Source organism: Salmo salar, chromosome ssa29 (assembly GCF_905237065.1).
Source record: "Salmo salar chromosome ssa29, Ssal_v3.1, whole genome shotgun sequence".
In the NCBI taxonomy this organism is placed as follows: domain Eukaryota; kingdom Metazoa; phylum Chordata; class Actinopteri; order Salmoniformes; family Salmonidae; genus Salmo; species Salmo salar.
Window position 1 is genome coordinate 26,644,243 of NC_059470.1, and position 14,966 is coordinate 26,659,208.

Sequence of the window (14,966 nt, forward strand, 5' to 3'; positions counted from 1 at the left end):
ATAACGACGGGCTAAGGTCAGACACACCCCACATTGGCAACCTGTGTGCCTCTTCTCCTCACCTGGGTTCCCATGGTAATGTGAAGAGGGACCAACCTGGGTTCTTTGGGGTCAGAGGTCATCCCTCTGGGCCTTGGGGATGCTGGGACAGCGATCTGGGTGGCTGTCTGGGCCTCCTGCCTCAGTCCCATCATGCTTTGCTCCTCCTGCAGGCGTGCGATCTGCTTCTGTTGCTCCCTGAGGAGCATCCTCTGCTCTGCAATGGTCCGCTGCTGGCTGGCATGGCGATGCTCGAACCGTCCCCCACACCCCGCTGCTCTATGAGACCGGGGGGCAGCACCTACACTGCCGTCCCCATCGCCCACCTCGCCCCTCTGCCGTGCTCGCCTCAGCTCGCCTATTGAATAGAATATAACTTTATCATCCATTGTGAAATGATGCACATTTTTAACCATTTGTGGAAGTAGAAATCTAATCACTGATATATATATTATATATATATATATATATATTTAAAGTTTCCCCTTTTCACCAATATATATTTTAACTACCTTGGTCAGAACACTGGAACGGAACTAAAAAATAGTGGTTCTGTTCAGAACAAATGATTGAAAAATCGTTTTGGTTCCAACCGCTGCTTGATAGCACTAGAGGATAGACAAGTTGCCCTTAACTAAGATATACAGTTGAAGTTGGAAGTTTACATACACCTTAGCCAAATACATTTAAACTCAGTTTTTCACAATTCCTGACATTTAATCCTAGTAAAAATTCACTGTCTTAGGTCAGTTAGGATCACCACTTTATTTTAAGAATGTGAAATGTCAGAATAATAGTAGAGAGAATGATTTAATTCAGCTTTTATTTATTTCATCACATTCTAGTGGGTCAGAAGTTTAAATACACTCAATTGCCTTTAAATTGTTTAACTTGGGTCAAATGTTTTGGGTAGCCTTCCACAAGCTTCCCACAATAAGTTGGGTGAATTTTTGCCCATTCCTCCTGACAGAGCTGGTGTAACTGAGTTAGGTTTGTAGGCCTCCTTGCTCACACACGCTTTTTCAGTTCTGCCCATACATTTTCTATAGGATTGAGGTCACGGCTTTGTGATGGCCACTCCAATACCTTGACTTTGTTGTCCTTAAGCCATTTTGCCACAACTTTGGAAGTATGCTTGGGGTCATTGTCCATTTGGAAGACCCATTTGCGACCAAGCTTTAACTTCCTGACTGATGTCTTGATATGTTGCTTCAATATATCCACATAATTTTCCTTTTTTTATTTGACCTTTATTTAACCAGGTAGGCTAGTTGAGAACAAGTTCTCATTTACAACTGCGACCTGGCCAAGATAAAGCAAAGCAGTGTGACACAAACAACAACACAGAGTTACACATGGAATAAACAAACATACAGTCAATAATACAATAGAAAAAGTCTATATACATTGTGCAAATGAGGTAGGATAAGGGAGGGAAGGCAATAAATAGGCCATAGTGGCGAAATAATTACAAAATAGCAATTAAACACTGAAGTGATAGATGTGCAGAAGATGAGTGTGCAAGTAGAGATACTGGGGTGCAAAGGAGCAAAATAAATAACAGTATGGGGATGAGGTAGTTGGATGGGCAATTTACAGATGGGCTATGTACAGGTGCAGTGATCTGTGAGCTGCTCTGACAGCTGGTGCTTAAAGTTAGTGAGGGAGATATGAGTTTCCAGCTTCATTGATTTTTGCAGTTCATTCCAGTCATTGGCAGCAGAGAACTGTAAGGAAAGGCGGCCAAAGGAGGAATTGGCTTTGGGGGTGACCAGTGAAATATACTTGCTGGAGCGCGTGCTACGGGTGGGTGCTGCTGTGGTGACCAGTGAGCTGAGATAAGGCGGGGCTTTACCTAGCAAAGACTTATAGATGACCTGGAGCCAGTGGGTTTGGCGACGAATATGAAGCGAGGGCCAGCCGACGAGAGCATACAGGTCGCAGTGGTGGGTAGTATATGGGGCTTTGGTGACAAAACGGATGGCACTGTGATAGACGGCATCGAATTTGCTGAGTAGAGTGTTGGAGGCTATTTTGTAAATTACATTTCCGAAGTCGAGGATCGTTAGGATAGTCAGTTTTACGAGGGTATGTTTGGCAGCATGAGTGAAGGATGCGTTGTTACGAAATAGGAAGCCGATTCTAGATTTAATTTTGGATTGGAGATGCTTAATGTGAGTCTGGAAGGAGAGTTTACAGTCTAACCAGACACCTAGGCATTTGTAGTTGTCCACATATTCTAAGTCAGAACCGTCCAGAGTAGTGATGCTGGACGGGTGGGCAGGTGTGGGCAGCGATCGGTTGAAGAGCATGCATTTAGTTTTACTTGCATTTAAGAGCAGCTGGAGTCCACGGAAGGAGAGTTGTATGGCATTGAAGCTCATCTGGAGGTTAGTTAACACAGTGTCCAAAGAAGGGCCAGAAGTATACAGAATGGTGTCGTCTGCATAGAGGTGGATCAGAGAATCACCAGCAGCAAGAGCGACATCATTGATGTATACAGAGAAGAGAGTCGGCCCGAAAATTGAACCCTGTGGCACCCCCATTGACTGCAAGAGGTCCGGACAACAGGCCCTCCGATTTGACACACTGAACTCTGTCTGAAAAGTAGTTGGTGAACCAGACAAGGCAGTCATTTGAGAAACCAAGGCTGTTGAGTCTGCCGATAAGAATGTGGTGATTGACAGAGTCGAAAGCCTTGGCCAGGTCGATGAATACAGCTGCACAGTATTGTCTCTTATCGATGGCGGTTATGATATTGTTTAGGACCTTGAGCGTGTCTGAGGTGCACCCATGACCAGCTCGGAATCCAGATTGCATATCGGGGAAGGTACGGTGGGATTCGAAATGGTCTGTGATCTGTTTGTTAACTTGGCTTTCGAAGACCTTAGAAAGGCAGAGTAGGATAGATATAGGTCTGTAGCAGTTTGGGTCTAGAGTGTCTCCCCCTTTGAAGAGGGGGATGACCACGGACGATTTCCAATTTTTGGGGATCTCAGACGATACGAAAGAGAGGTTGAACAGGCTAGTAATAGGGGTTGCAACAATTTCAGCGGATAATTTTAGAAAGAGAGGGTCCAGATTGTCTAGCCCGGCTGATTTGTAGGGGTCTAGATTTTGCAGCTCTTTCAGAACATCAGCTATCTGGATTTGGGTGAAGGAGAAATGGGGGAGGCTTGAGCAAGTTGCTATGGGGGGTGCAGGGCTGTTGACCGGGGTAGGGGTAGCCAGGTGGAAAGCATGGCCAGCCGTAGAAAAATGCTTTTTGAAATTCTCAATTATCGCGGATTCATCAGTGGTGACAGTGTTTCCTAGCCTCAGTGTAGTGGGCAGCTGGGAGGAGGTGCTCTTATTCTCCATGGACTTTACAGTGGCCGAGAACTTTGTGGAGTTTGTTCTACAGGATGCAAATTTCTGTTTGAAAAAGCTAGCCTTTGCTTTCCAAACTGCCTGTGTATATTGGTTCCTAACTTCCCTGAAAAGTTGCATATTGCGGGGGCTATTCGATGCTAATGGAGTACGCCACAGGATGTTTTTGTGCTGGTCAAGGGCAGTCAGGTCTGGAGTGAACCAAGGTCTATATCTGTTCCTGGTTCTACATTTCTTGAAAGGGGCATGCTTATTTAAGTTGGTGAGGAAAGCACTTTTAAAGAATAACCAGACATCCTCTACTGACAGAATGAGGTCAATATCCTTCCAGGATACCCGGGCCAGGTCGATAAGAAAGGCCTGCTTGCTGAAGTGTTTTAGGGAGCGTTTGACAGTAATGAGGGGTGGTCGTTTGACCGCAGACCCATTACGGATGCAGGCAGTGATCAATGAGATGCTGGTTGAAGACAGCAGAGGTGTATTTGGAGGGCAGGTTGGTTAGGATGATATCTATGAGGGTGCCCATGTTTATGGATTTGGGATTGTACCTGGTAGGTTCATTGATAATTTGTATGAGATTGAGGGCATCTAGCTTAGATTGTAGGATGGCCGGGGTGTTAAGCATGTCCCAGTTTAGGTCACCTAACAGCACGAGCTCTGAAGATAGATGGGGGGCAATCAATTCACATATGGTGTCCAGGGCACAGCTGGGGGCAGAAGGTGGTCTATAGCAAGCTGCAACGGTGAGAGACTTGTTTCTGGAAAGGTGTATTTTTTAAATGTAGAAGCTCAAATTGTTTGGGCACAGACCTGGATAGTAAGTCAGAACTCTGCAGGCTAACTCCACCCCCTTTGGCAGTTCTATCTTGTCGGAAAATGTTATAGTTAGGGATGGAAATTTCAGGGTTTTTGGTGGTCTTCCTAAGCCAGGATTCAGACACGGCTAGGACATCCGGGTTGGCAGAGTGTGCTAAAGCAGTGCTTAAAACAAACTTAGGGAGGAGGCTTCTAATGTTAACATGCATGAAACCAAGGCTTTTACGGTTACAGAAGTCAACAAATGAGAGCGCTTGGAGAATGGGAGTGGAGCTAGGCACTGCAGGGCCTGGATTACCATAGGAACAGAGGAGGAGTAGGATAAGGGTACGGCTAAAGGCTATAAGAGCTGGTCATCTAGTACGTTTGGAACAGAGAGTAAAAGGAGCATGTTTCTGGGCACGGTAGAATAGATTCAAGGCATAATGTACAGACAAAGGTATGGTAGGATGTGAATACAATGGAGGTAAACCTATGCATTGAGTGACAATGAGAGAGATATTGCCTCTAGAAACATCATTTAAACCAGGTGAGGTCACCGCATGTTTGTGAGGTGTAACTAAAGGGTTAGCTAAGGCATATTGAGCAGGGCTAGAGGCTCTACTGTGAAATAAGGCAATAATCACTAACCAAAACAGCAATGGACAAGGCATTTTGACATTAGGGAGAGGCATACGTAGCCGAGTGATCGTAGGGGTCCAGTGAGTAGCTCGGCAGGCTGGAGACACGGCGATTCAGACAGCTAGCAGGCCGGGGATAGCAAGTTAGCAGAAGGGCCTTAGAGGGACGTCGCGGCGGAACAAGTCTGTTGTAGCCCCCTCGTGCTGTTACGTCGGCAGACCAGTTGTGAAGGATCAGCAGGGCTATGTGTGGTAAGAGGGTCCAGGCCAATTGGCAAAATAGGTATAGTGGCCAAAGAATTTGTCCGACGGGCCTCTTCAGCTAACAGTCCGATATGCTCTAGCTAGCGGGCCGCTGCTAGCAGATGGGCATTCAGGGGACGTCGCAACAGAAGAGCCAGTTTAAAAAAACCCTCAGGCAGATTACGTCGGTAGTCCTTCTTCATGATGCCATCTATTTTGTGAAGTGCACCAGTCCCTCCTGCAGCAAAGCACCCCCACAACATGATGCTCCCATCCCCGTGCTTCACGGTTGGGATGGTGTTCTTCGGGTTGCAAGCCTCCCCCTTTTTTCTCCATACATAACGATGGTCATTATGGGCAAACAGTTCTATTTCTGTTTTATCAGACCAGAGGACATTTCTCCAAAAGGTATGATCTTTGTCCCCATGTGCAGTTGCAAACCGTATCTGGCTTTTTATGGAGGTTTTGGAGCAGTGGCTTCTTCCTTGCTGAGTGCTCTTTCAGGTTATGTCGATATAGGACTCGTTTTACTGTGGATATAGATACTTTTGTACCTGTTTCCTCCAGCATCTTCACAAGGTCCTTTGCTGTTGTTCTGGGATTGATTTGCACTTTTCGCACCAAAATACGTTCATCTCTAGGAGACAGAACGCGTCTCCTTCCTGAGCGGTATACATGCTACACGGTCCCATGGTGTTTATACTTGCGTACTATTGTTTGTACAGATGAACTACAAATTTTTTTCTGAGGTCTTGGCTGATTTATTTTGATTTTCCCATGATGTCAAGCAAAGAGGCACTGAGTTTGAAGGTAGGCCTTGAAATACATCCACATGTACACCTCCAATTGACTCAAATGATGTCAATTAACCTATCAGAAGCTTCTAAAGCCATGACATCATTTTCTGGAATTTTCCAAGCTGTTTAAAGGCACAGTCAACTTAGTCTGACCCACTGGAATTGTGATACAGTGAATTATAAATTAAATAATCTATCTGTAAACAATTGTTGGAAAAATTACTTGTCATGCACAAAGTAGATGTCCTTAACTGACTGCCAAAACAATAGTTTTAACAAGAAATTTGTGGAGTGGTTGAAAAACAAGTTTTAATGACTCCAACCTAAGTGTATGTAAACTTCTGACTTCAACTGTAGGTAGGAGTTTCCCCTAACATATTTAAACATTTACTTTGATCACTCACCTGCACTCAGCGCCGCGTTACGCCGTGTCACCTGCCAGGGGAGGGTGTGCAGGACCACAGCCCCCAGCTGTCCGTCCCCTTGACAGGCAGGAGAGGGGGTGGGGCCAGCAGGTTGTGACCCTGGCTGACCTTTCTGCAGAGACAGGAATTGTGAAGTGTACGGGTCACATGGAAATACGGGAAATGGGATGAAGTTGATCATAAAAAAATACAAATACTGTTTTTCTTGGGAAGAACAATCTCAATTGACATTGAAACAACTAAAACTAAATTAAAACTTATAGAAATGATAATGACCTACATTTATAGTCTCTTCTAACAGTCATCTAATGAATGCTTGACAGTCAGGGAGCATAGAAAATTCCAACAGTGATAGATATGGGACTAATTTTAAGACATTTTGATGGCAAGGAAATATTATAACCAATTTTAAGTGCGGCCCTCTGTACCTCAGTGAAGACCAAATGCGGCATGGCAAAATTTGTTTGACACCCCTGATCTAGATAGAAGTTGCTGTGCCTCTCTCCCTCTCCTTTTCCTCTCTCCCTCAAGCTCTATTCCACTATTCAGTATCTCCCTATTTGTCAGTCACTTCCTCTCTCTCTCTCTCTCTCTCTCTCTGAGGAGAAAGCAAACCTTGCAGTGTTGTGAATATTTCATCAACTCCCAGAGAGAAAAGTACGGGCCAACTCATGCGAGGAGAGGAACTCTGAAACAGAACTTGTTTATTCAGTAGATACTGATAGACTAATGCATGACTTTCACCAAATGAATACAATAGCACATTTTATTGCCTTGCAGATTCATTTTACCATTGCAGATATAAGCTATAGCTAATATTTAATTCATGACTACAGATCGTTACCACCTTCGGGCTTCTGTCTGTACTGTGATACGCTAATGTATATCCAATGGGCAGACACAACAATGTGTGTGTGTGTGTGTGAGAGAGTCTGAATCTGTATCTGTCATTTTGTCTGTGTCCTCCTACGTAGCTATGCCTATACTTTGATTGTGTTGACTTTCCTCAGTGGGAGGGCTCTACAAGTGTCACTCACCAGTTCTACAGTTTCTGATTGGTCAGAAGGCTCAGGCAGGGCAGTGATTGGCTCAGGAGTATGCGTCTCCTCCATCATCTTGAGTTTCCCAGTTGCCGCGGCATTGATCAGGGCTGTCATCTTGCGCCGCGTCTCTTGCTGCTGTGACAACAGCTCCCGGCGTTCTCTCTCCGCCCGACACCACAGCCGCCAATCACTCAGGCATCGTCTTAGCAAACGCCTCCGGTCACTCACCATCGCCACCTGGGAGCGTCTACGAGGGATTACGCACCATTAGAGACAAAACACCTGGTGTGACTGTGACGAGTTTGAGGGCCAGATTTGCTAATCATCTTCACCAGGTGTTTACAGGCTTGGCAAGGCAAAACTTGGCAAGGCAAAACAAATGACCTAATTTAAAACTGTCCAGGTTTTCTTCCTCAATGTTCAGAAGTCAGATTCAGTGATAATATTAAATTCAGCCTGCGCGCCAGGTAGGTATAGTTTTCACTTTTTGAACCAAAGTGCGAAACATAAAACTTCACCCTCCCAGAACACCAGGCCAGCTAAATAAAGTATGCAGATTGTAATGTTGGGAGAGACTCCATTCTGTGCTTACCTTTTCTGGGTCCGTAACTCCTCCTCTGTTCTCTCCGCTTCCCGCTGCTCTCGCCCTGCCCACACCAGTGCCCACCAGTCTCGCCACGCCCTCAGCTGTCTCCTCCAATCACAGAGCGACGCCGCCTTGCCCATCTGCAACCTCCTCTCCAACAGCACTGAGTACCAGCCAGAGAAGTGCCTCTGCAGACACTGAAACACACACCAATGTGTTGTTCAGATGCTGTGAGCACTAAGCACACACCACCAACAGAACTATGTCCTTCCCCTCCACACAAGTATTCTACTAACCTTAAGGTTGTGCATCTGAACCCTGACCTCTGCTTGCTGTAGTCTGAGTGGTCTCTCAGTGTCATGTTGTTTCTGTGCAGTAGAGAATGAAGGGCCTGGCTGGAGTACCAGAGAGCTCTTAGCTGCCGTCTTCCTGGCGATCCTCTCCCTCTCCCTGGGGGGAGACACCCAGACACAGTCAGACCTACAGGGCCCTGACCTAGCTCCAAACAGATTGGCTTATTTTCGAGACCCAGCATTCTGAATAAGAGCTCATTGCATGGGCGTGATGCAGGTGATTGTAGGAGTGTGGAAGTAAATGCGTGGTTTTGTTTGTCTTGCTGTTTCCAGGGTTACTGTACATTTGCCTGGCTAGTTTCTCCAGGTTCCTCCTCTCCTCCGTCTCGTGGCGCAGTCGCACCATCTCCTGCTGCACCATCTCCTCCTGCCTGCGTGCCTCCTGCCTCCTCCGCCTCTCCTCCCCCTGCTCCCTCCTCTGTGCCTCCTCCCTGGCCTGCCTCCGCGCCACCCTTTCCCTGTGCAACCTCTCCCGCTCCTCGTCCCGCCGTGCACGGTTCTCACGCACCTGGAATGACAAAAAGGAGGAATTAGACGTGGATGATGTCATAAAAGAGAGCAGAAGGTGTGAACGTAAGTCCAGCTGTTGTAGTAAACAGTTTAATTGACTTCCATTCACTGGGACTTCCATTTGGCTCCCAATGCAGATACTACAATGTTTTCAACTTTTGTCAAAAATCTTGGGAATCCTGAGACTGTCCAATCCTGCGTAACGTCTCTCTGGTTCTGTACCTGTCGGTGACGTGCCTCCATGGTGAGGCTCGGGTCCCTCCTCATCCTCCTGTCTCGCTCTTCAGAGTCTAGTACCAGATCCTCCACTATCCCAGAATCCACTACTTCCCGCTCCATGAGGTCTTGAAGGAAGTTGTTAACCGCTGAGCTCTCCTCTTCCTCAGCGAGGTGAGAATACAGGTCTGAGAAAGAGACGGAGGGTGTACTGTATGACATATGGTCCTTATGGACCCACTGACGGTGCTATGATGTATTAACTGAACCACATATTGTCAAATGGAAGTTAAGAGTTAAATGTGTGTTGTTGTGTAGGTTAGTGTCTCTGTACCATCAAAGTTGCTGTAGTCCAGGGAGACAGGCTGGGCAGGTGGCATGGCTTCTGGACTGTTCTTCTCAGGGGAGACAATCACATCCTCCTCTTCCTCCATCTCCATCTCCAGACGCAACTTGCTGTTCATCCAATCACTAAGAAGAGCCTGGGCTACAGGAAAAAAAGAGTCACCAAAAAGGTGTGTGTGTGTGTGTGTGTGTGTGTGTGTGTGTGTGTGTGTGTGTGTGTGTGTGTGTGTGTGTGTGTGTGTGTGGCCTACCTTCCCCGTATGCTTGGTCATGATCTAACAGCTGCTCTGTGCTGTGTAGTGCCATTGACTGACTGCTTATCACTGGATGGGGCTTCTTCAGGGAAAAAACCTCAGTCAATGCAAAGTCTGAGGCCATTTCCACTGCCTGGGGACACAAAAGCACACCTCATGAATACATATGGCCTTATAGACAGATATAGCAGAATAATATCCTCTGCACACAAGCACAAACAGTCCATCTCTGGTTTCAGGAGGTAAAGATGGACAAAGTGAAAGAGTTCTCACCTTCATCCATTGGTTGATCTCCTCATTATTGAGCTGCACCTGCTATTGTAGAAAATGAGACTTATTTATCATGACAAGAACAGGAGCTCAGACAGTTTCACAGACAGTGAGAGTGGTTAACCGGTGGATGTAAAACCAAGAGAGCCCAGCCAATGCCTAATGTCTGAGGATTATTTCAGATTCATTTCCTATAGCAGTTGAAAAAGGTTTTTCTCTTCTAAGCATGATTCAAGTATCCCTGTGTCACCCTGAGCACTACCAGAGGATCTCAATGTCATGACTGCCCACGAGAATCCAAACAGGTCAGATCAGGTTTGCAATGAATAACTTCAATCACCCGTAGAGGGGAAGGAAAGAACTAGTGCGGATTAACAACTCACGTCCTGTTATAAATCAAGGGAAAAGATCCAGGCCTGTGCTCTCCAAATTCACCAAAGGAATGTGCTTTGTCTCAACAGACCTTTTTCCCTCTGAAACTCTAACACGTTCAAAAGCAACTACTGGAACAATATTTCTAATGTATAACGTGGAGAATGGTCAGAGGCGATCAAAAGAACACTCATTTTGTGATGTCATAAAAAAATGCTATAAAGGAAATACTGTAACTTTGAAAGTATACCCACTACATATATGAAGTTTCCATACTATGGGTTGTGCATGTAATATCAAAAATGATGAAAGTGTTTTCGTTAAGAGAGGGATGTGATGTGAGAAGCTATAAGAGATAATTGTTTTCCATAACTTTGCACAGTGAGTAATCACCGCCCCGGAGTGAGGTCAGAGAGTGTGACAGCCTGCTGGGACCGCCCTTCAAGCAAAAGGTATAAATGATGGGTTAAGGAAAAAACACATTGGCCAGAAAAGTGTGAATGGGCAGCTGCACGTTTAAAACGGTTTGAACTTTGAATCTCAACACGAAGCGGAGACGATAAAATCACCTCCCGGACAATCACTGGTACGGCTGATTAGCTGTCCTAAGTAAAGTATCTTCAAAAGCGAATTTAAGTAGGACCATCCTGTTACTCTGCTCAAACCATCGTATTACGCTACTCTCATCAAACCACTGGGGAACCATCGATACGGCTGGCTAGCCTATCTTCAAAGAAGCATCTTCAAGAGCGAATGGAAGGAAAATTAACTCTATAGTTCTGTTCAGGACTACACGACAAGTCACTGGATAACGGACAACTACAAAGAAGGACAACAGTAGAAGACTTGTTGGAACCATTTCGGACAATCAGAGCCTTACAAGCGTGCCGCGAAAAGGCCCAACCCCCTTTCCAAGGAGATCTCCGACGAACCCAGGCATTTCACGTAAATACATTCATGATTTCTTACTTAAAGCGGGCGGCGGTTCGTGTGCAAAGTATATGGTTACTGTAGGTGAAAGTAGTTTCTGAATGTACCAATGTTAAGTGTCCCTCTCCCCCTCTTCATCTCTTCTTTAACTTTTTAGTGACGGGGCAGTATTCGGAAATTCAGATGAATACGTGCCCAAATTAAACTGCCTGCTTCTCGGGCCCAGAAGGTAGGATATGCATATTATTAGTATATTTGGATAGAAAACACTCGGAAGTTTCTAAAACGGTTTGAATGATGTCTGTGAGTATAACAGAACTCATATGGCAGGCAAAAACCTGAGAAAAAAATCCAACCAGGAAGTGACTTGTAGTTCTTCTATCTAATCCCTTTTCAAACTACAGTGTCTGTGGGGTCATTTTGCACTTCCTAAGGCTTCCATTGGCTGTCAACAGCCTTTAGAAACTTGATTCATCCGTCTACTGTTACTGGGCAGAGAATAGGAGGTCAGTCAATCAGTGGACTGCCTGGGACCAGTGAGTTGTTTACTGCGTGGGCACATTGGCGCGCCTCACCTTCTTTTTCCTCTGTAATGAATACGCTATTGTCCGGATGGAATATTATTGACGTTTTATGTTAAAAAGACCCTAAGGATTGATTGTAAACATCGTTTCACATGTTTCTATGAATGGTAATGGAACTATTTGACTTTTCGTCTCTGGTTCTGCGCTCTGGCATTATGCCTTTGGATTAGTGACCTGAACGCGCGAACAAAACTGAGGTATTTGGACATAAATATGGTGTATTTCGAACAAAAATAAAATTTCTTGTGGAAGTGGGAGTCCTGGGAGTGCATTCCGACGAAGATCAGCAAAGGTAAGGGAAGATTTATAATACTAATTCTGAGTTTAGTTGACTCCAGAACTTGGCGGGTAACTGTATAGCTTGCTTTGATGGCTGAGCTCTGTACTCAGAATATTGAAAAATGTGCTTTCGCCGAAAAGCTATTTTAAAATCTGGCACAACGGTTGCACTAAGGAGTAGTATATCTATAATTCTTTCAATAACTGTTGTAAAGTTTATCAACGTTTATGATGAGTATTTTTGTAAATTGATGTGCTCATTCACCAGACGTTTTGGTGGAAATATATTTTCTGAACATCACGCGCCAATGTAAAATGGGGTTTATGGATATAAATATGAACTTTATCGAACAAAACATACATGTATTTTGTAACATTGAGTCCTGGGAGTGTCATCTGATGAAGATCGTCAAAGGTTAGTGATTCATTTTAGCTGTCTTTCTGGTTTTTGTGACGCCTCTCCTTCCTTGGAAAATGGCTGTGTGGTTTTTCTTGTCAAGGTGATGTCCTAACATAATCTAATGTTTTGCTTTCGCCGTAAAGCCTTTTTTAAATCGGACACTGTGGTTAGATTAAGGAGAATCTTATCTTTAAAATGGTGTATAATACTTGTATGTTTGAGAAATTTGAATGATTGATTATAGATTTTTGTTGTTTTGAATTTGCCGCCCTGCTATTTCACTGGCTGTACCGCGGGTGGGGCGCTAGTGTCCCACATAGCCCATACTAGTTAACAAGCAGCCATGTTGCCTTCATTCCGCTAGGGATCTGTTTTCAGCATATTAAGGCTTCAGTCAATAACCGGTGCTCGGATTTTTGCAGATGCAAGGAGGTTACGACTGTTCAGAATGGGATATGATACGAGGTTATGATTAATAAGTTGACTGTTTATAGATGTGATAGGTAAAGATCTTTGAGTTTAATTCAGGAGATGGTAACTCTTTAAAGAATCGCTCTCGTTGTGTCCCAGATCCTAATGAGTTAATTGTTACATGATTCATTTAATCGGGTAACAATTAAACATAGTTCATTAGCTAAATAACAGTCTTCAGATTCATGTTAATTAAGGTAAAGTCACGACATCAAAAAGGCCATTTAAACTGTAAGGGCTTCTTCAGCCTTCTCCAGTCACTGGGACGTAAAAATCCATACATTCTGAAGCCCCACCTTATTTCTAAAGATAGCTTTGAGGGCACTTTTATTATGGTTTACCCATCTCGATAGGTTTCTTCCAATAAGGAAATGTCTGAGAGATGGAGACAGAAAATATGATACAGTTGAATATATTTAAAGGTCCCACACAGCTGTTTTTATCTCAGTATATAAAAACTTTCTGGGTAACAATTAAGTACCTTCCTGTGTTTGTTTTCAATTCAAATGGTAAAAATTCATTAGCATAATTGGGGGCGGTTCTGGGGGGCAGGGGGGGGGGCAGTGCCCCTGTGACAACAATTTTGGACCCCCTTGTGGTCCCCCTAAATGTGGAGTATGAAATAATTTTTACATAACAACTTTTTGCTATCTTTCTTTTTTTACATCCGTTATTAGACAGTGGCAACGCGGAACACTAATGATTATGAACATGGTATTTTGCCTGCTAATGCCTGCAATGCAGTGAAGAAAACGATAGTCTAATGTAACTGGCCCCTCTAACAGTACAACTAGCCCCAGCTTGGCCCCCCCAGTTGAAATGGTCTAGAACCGCCACTGCTGCAGGCCGACTTCGGTCGTCTGGCTTCCGGGTTAAGAAGGGCTGGTGTTAAGAAACGCCATGTGGCGGGTCATGTTTTGGAGGAGGCATGACTTGACCTTCGGGTCTTCGGAGCCCGTTGGGGAGTTGCAGTGATGAGACAAGATCGTAATTGGATCGCAATTGGATATCACGACAAAAGGGGCGGGAAATACTTTTTTTTTTAATAAAGGCAAATCATGTTTTTGACTGCACCAGACCTTTAAAAGTTTTGTTTGCAGTCATGCAGTATTTGATCATGCATTGAAAGATCAGTTCGAGGTAATCAATTAATGATTTGTGCATCACTAAGTTTAGGTGACACTCAACAATATTTGACTTTACCTCATACCTGTCAAAAGTAGAAAGTTTCTCACTCACCCAGACACACACACAGTGCACACATACAGTATATTGACAATAACACCGTACCTTATCTGCAGTGGGTTTTTTGGTCTTAGTAACTCTTTTCCAGCGAAAAATATCAGGGTTATGTGGATATGCCATTTCTGACGCCAAATTAGCTGCCACGTATTACCTAATTAATACAGAGGAATACAATTTTACTTGCTACATAATTTACATTAACTACTTATTGCACTAGCTACGCTTACAGCAACAAAAAAAGTCTAATTTTGCACTGAAATAGGTATCTGAAGCTAATCCAAAAGTGATGCAGCTAGCTCCATGCTGTCCTGCTGTTTGCTAGTGCGCTGAAAATAGAACGAGATGCCTTGGTAATGTAGTCAATAGCCACGTTTCTCAAACGCACTGTTTGCTTGATAGTGGCATTAGTAAACTACAAGTCCCATTCCAACCTTTTGTCAACAGAAGCGTCCCTTTGGTAACTATAGTGACTTTGGATCCCTCCCCAAATGTTGAACGTTTGACTGTGTTGTAAAAATAGACCCCAAGTCAACCTTGGTTGAATGTGCGAAAGTCCACACAGCATTATCATAGTCCCACAGAAAGGGTTTGCAGATGTTATAATGTATGCACACACTCTGTTTACTCAACAGCAAATTAGGTTTTGTAATGAGAGCTCTGCAAATTGTCACTCGTTACCACAGCCACAAAGTCAAAATATCGTTCACATTTATGGAAACTAAGATGTGCTTTTTAGTCTTCATTTAAGGTTAGGGTTAGGCATACCGTTAGGGGCAGCAATATATTTGAAGAAGATAAA

At 44.3% G+C, this 14,966-nt stretch overlaps 1 protein-coding gene across 1 annotated transcript in view; it reads right to left on the reverse strand.

Annotated features, from left to right (window-relative positions):
• Positions 1–14,512, reverse strand: part of LOC106590475 (coiled-coil domain-containing protein 191) — a 36,841-nt gene extending 22,329 nt beyond the window's left edge. Inside the window, exons 1-11 of the mRNA XM_014181545.2 lie at positions 14,213–14,512; positions 9,890–9,931; positions 9,614–9,749; positions 9,352–9,504; positions 9,024–9,205; positions 8,576–8,799; positions 8,235–8,388; positions 7,945–8,135; positions 7,347–7,599; positions 6,289–6,421; positions 97–397 (exon numbers count right to left, since the gene is read on the reverse strand). Of these exons, the coding sequence (XP_014037020.1) occupies positions 97–397; positions 6,289–6,421; positions 7,347–7,599; positions 7,945–8,135; positions 8,235–8,388; positions 8,576–8,799; positions 9,024–9,205; positions 9,352–9,504; positions 9,614–9,749; positions 9,890–9,931; positions 14,213–14,287 (1,844 nt within the window). The 5' untranslated portion in view covers positions 14,288–14,512. The remainder of the gene's footprint in view (positions 1–96; positions 398–6,288; positions 6,422–7,346; positions 7,600–7,944; positions 8,136–8,234; positions 8,389–8,575; positions 8,800–9,023; positions 9,206–9,351; positions 9,505–9,613; positions 9,750–9,889; positions 9,932–14,212) is intronic.
• Positions 14,513–14,966: the final 454 nt, after the last annotated feature.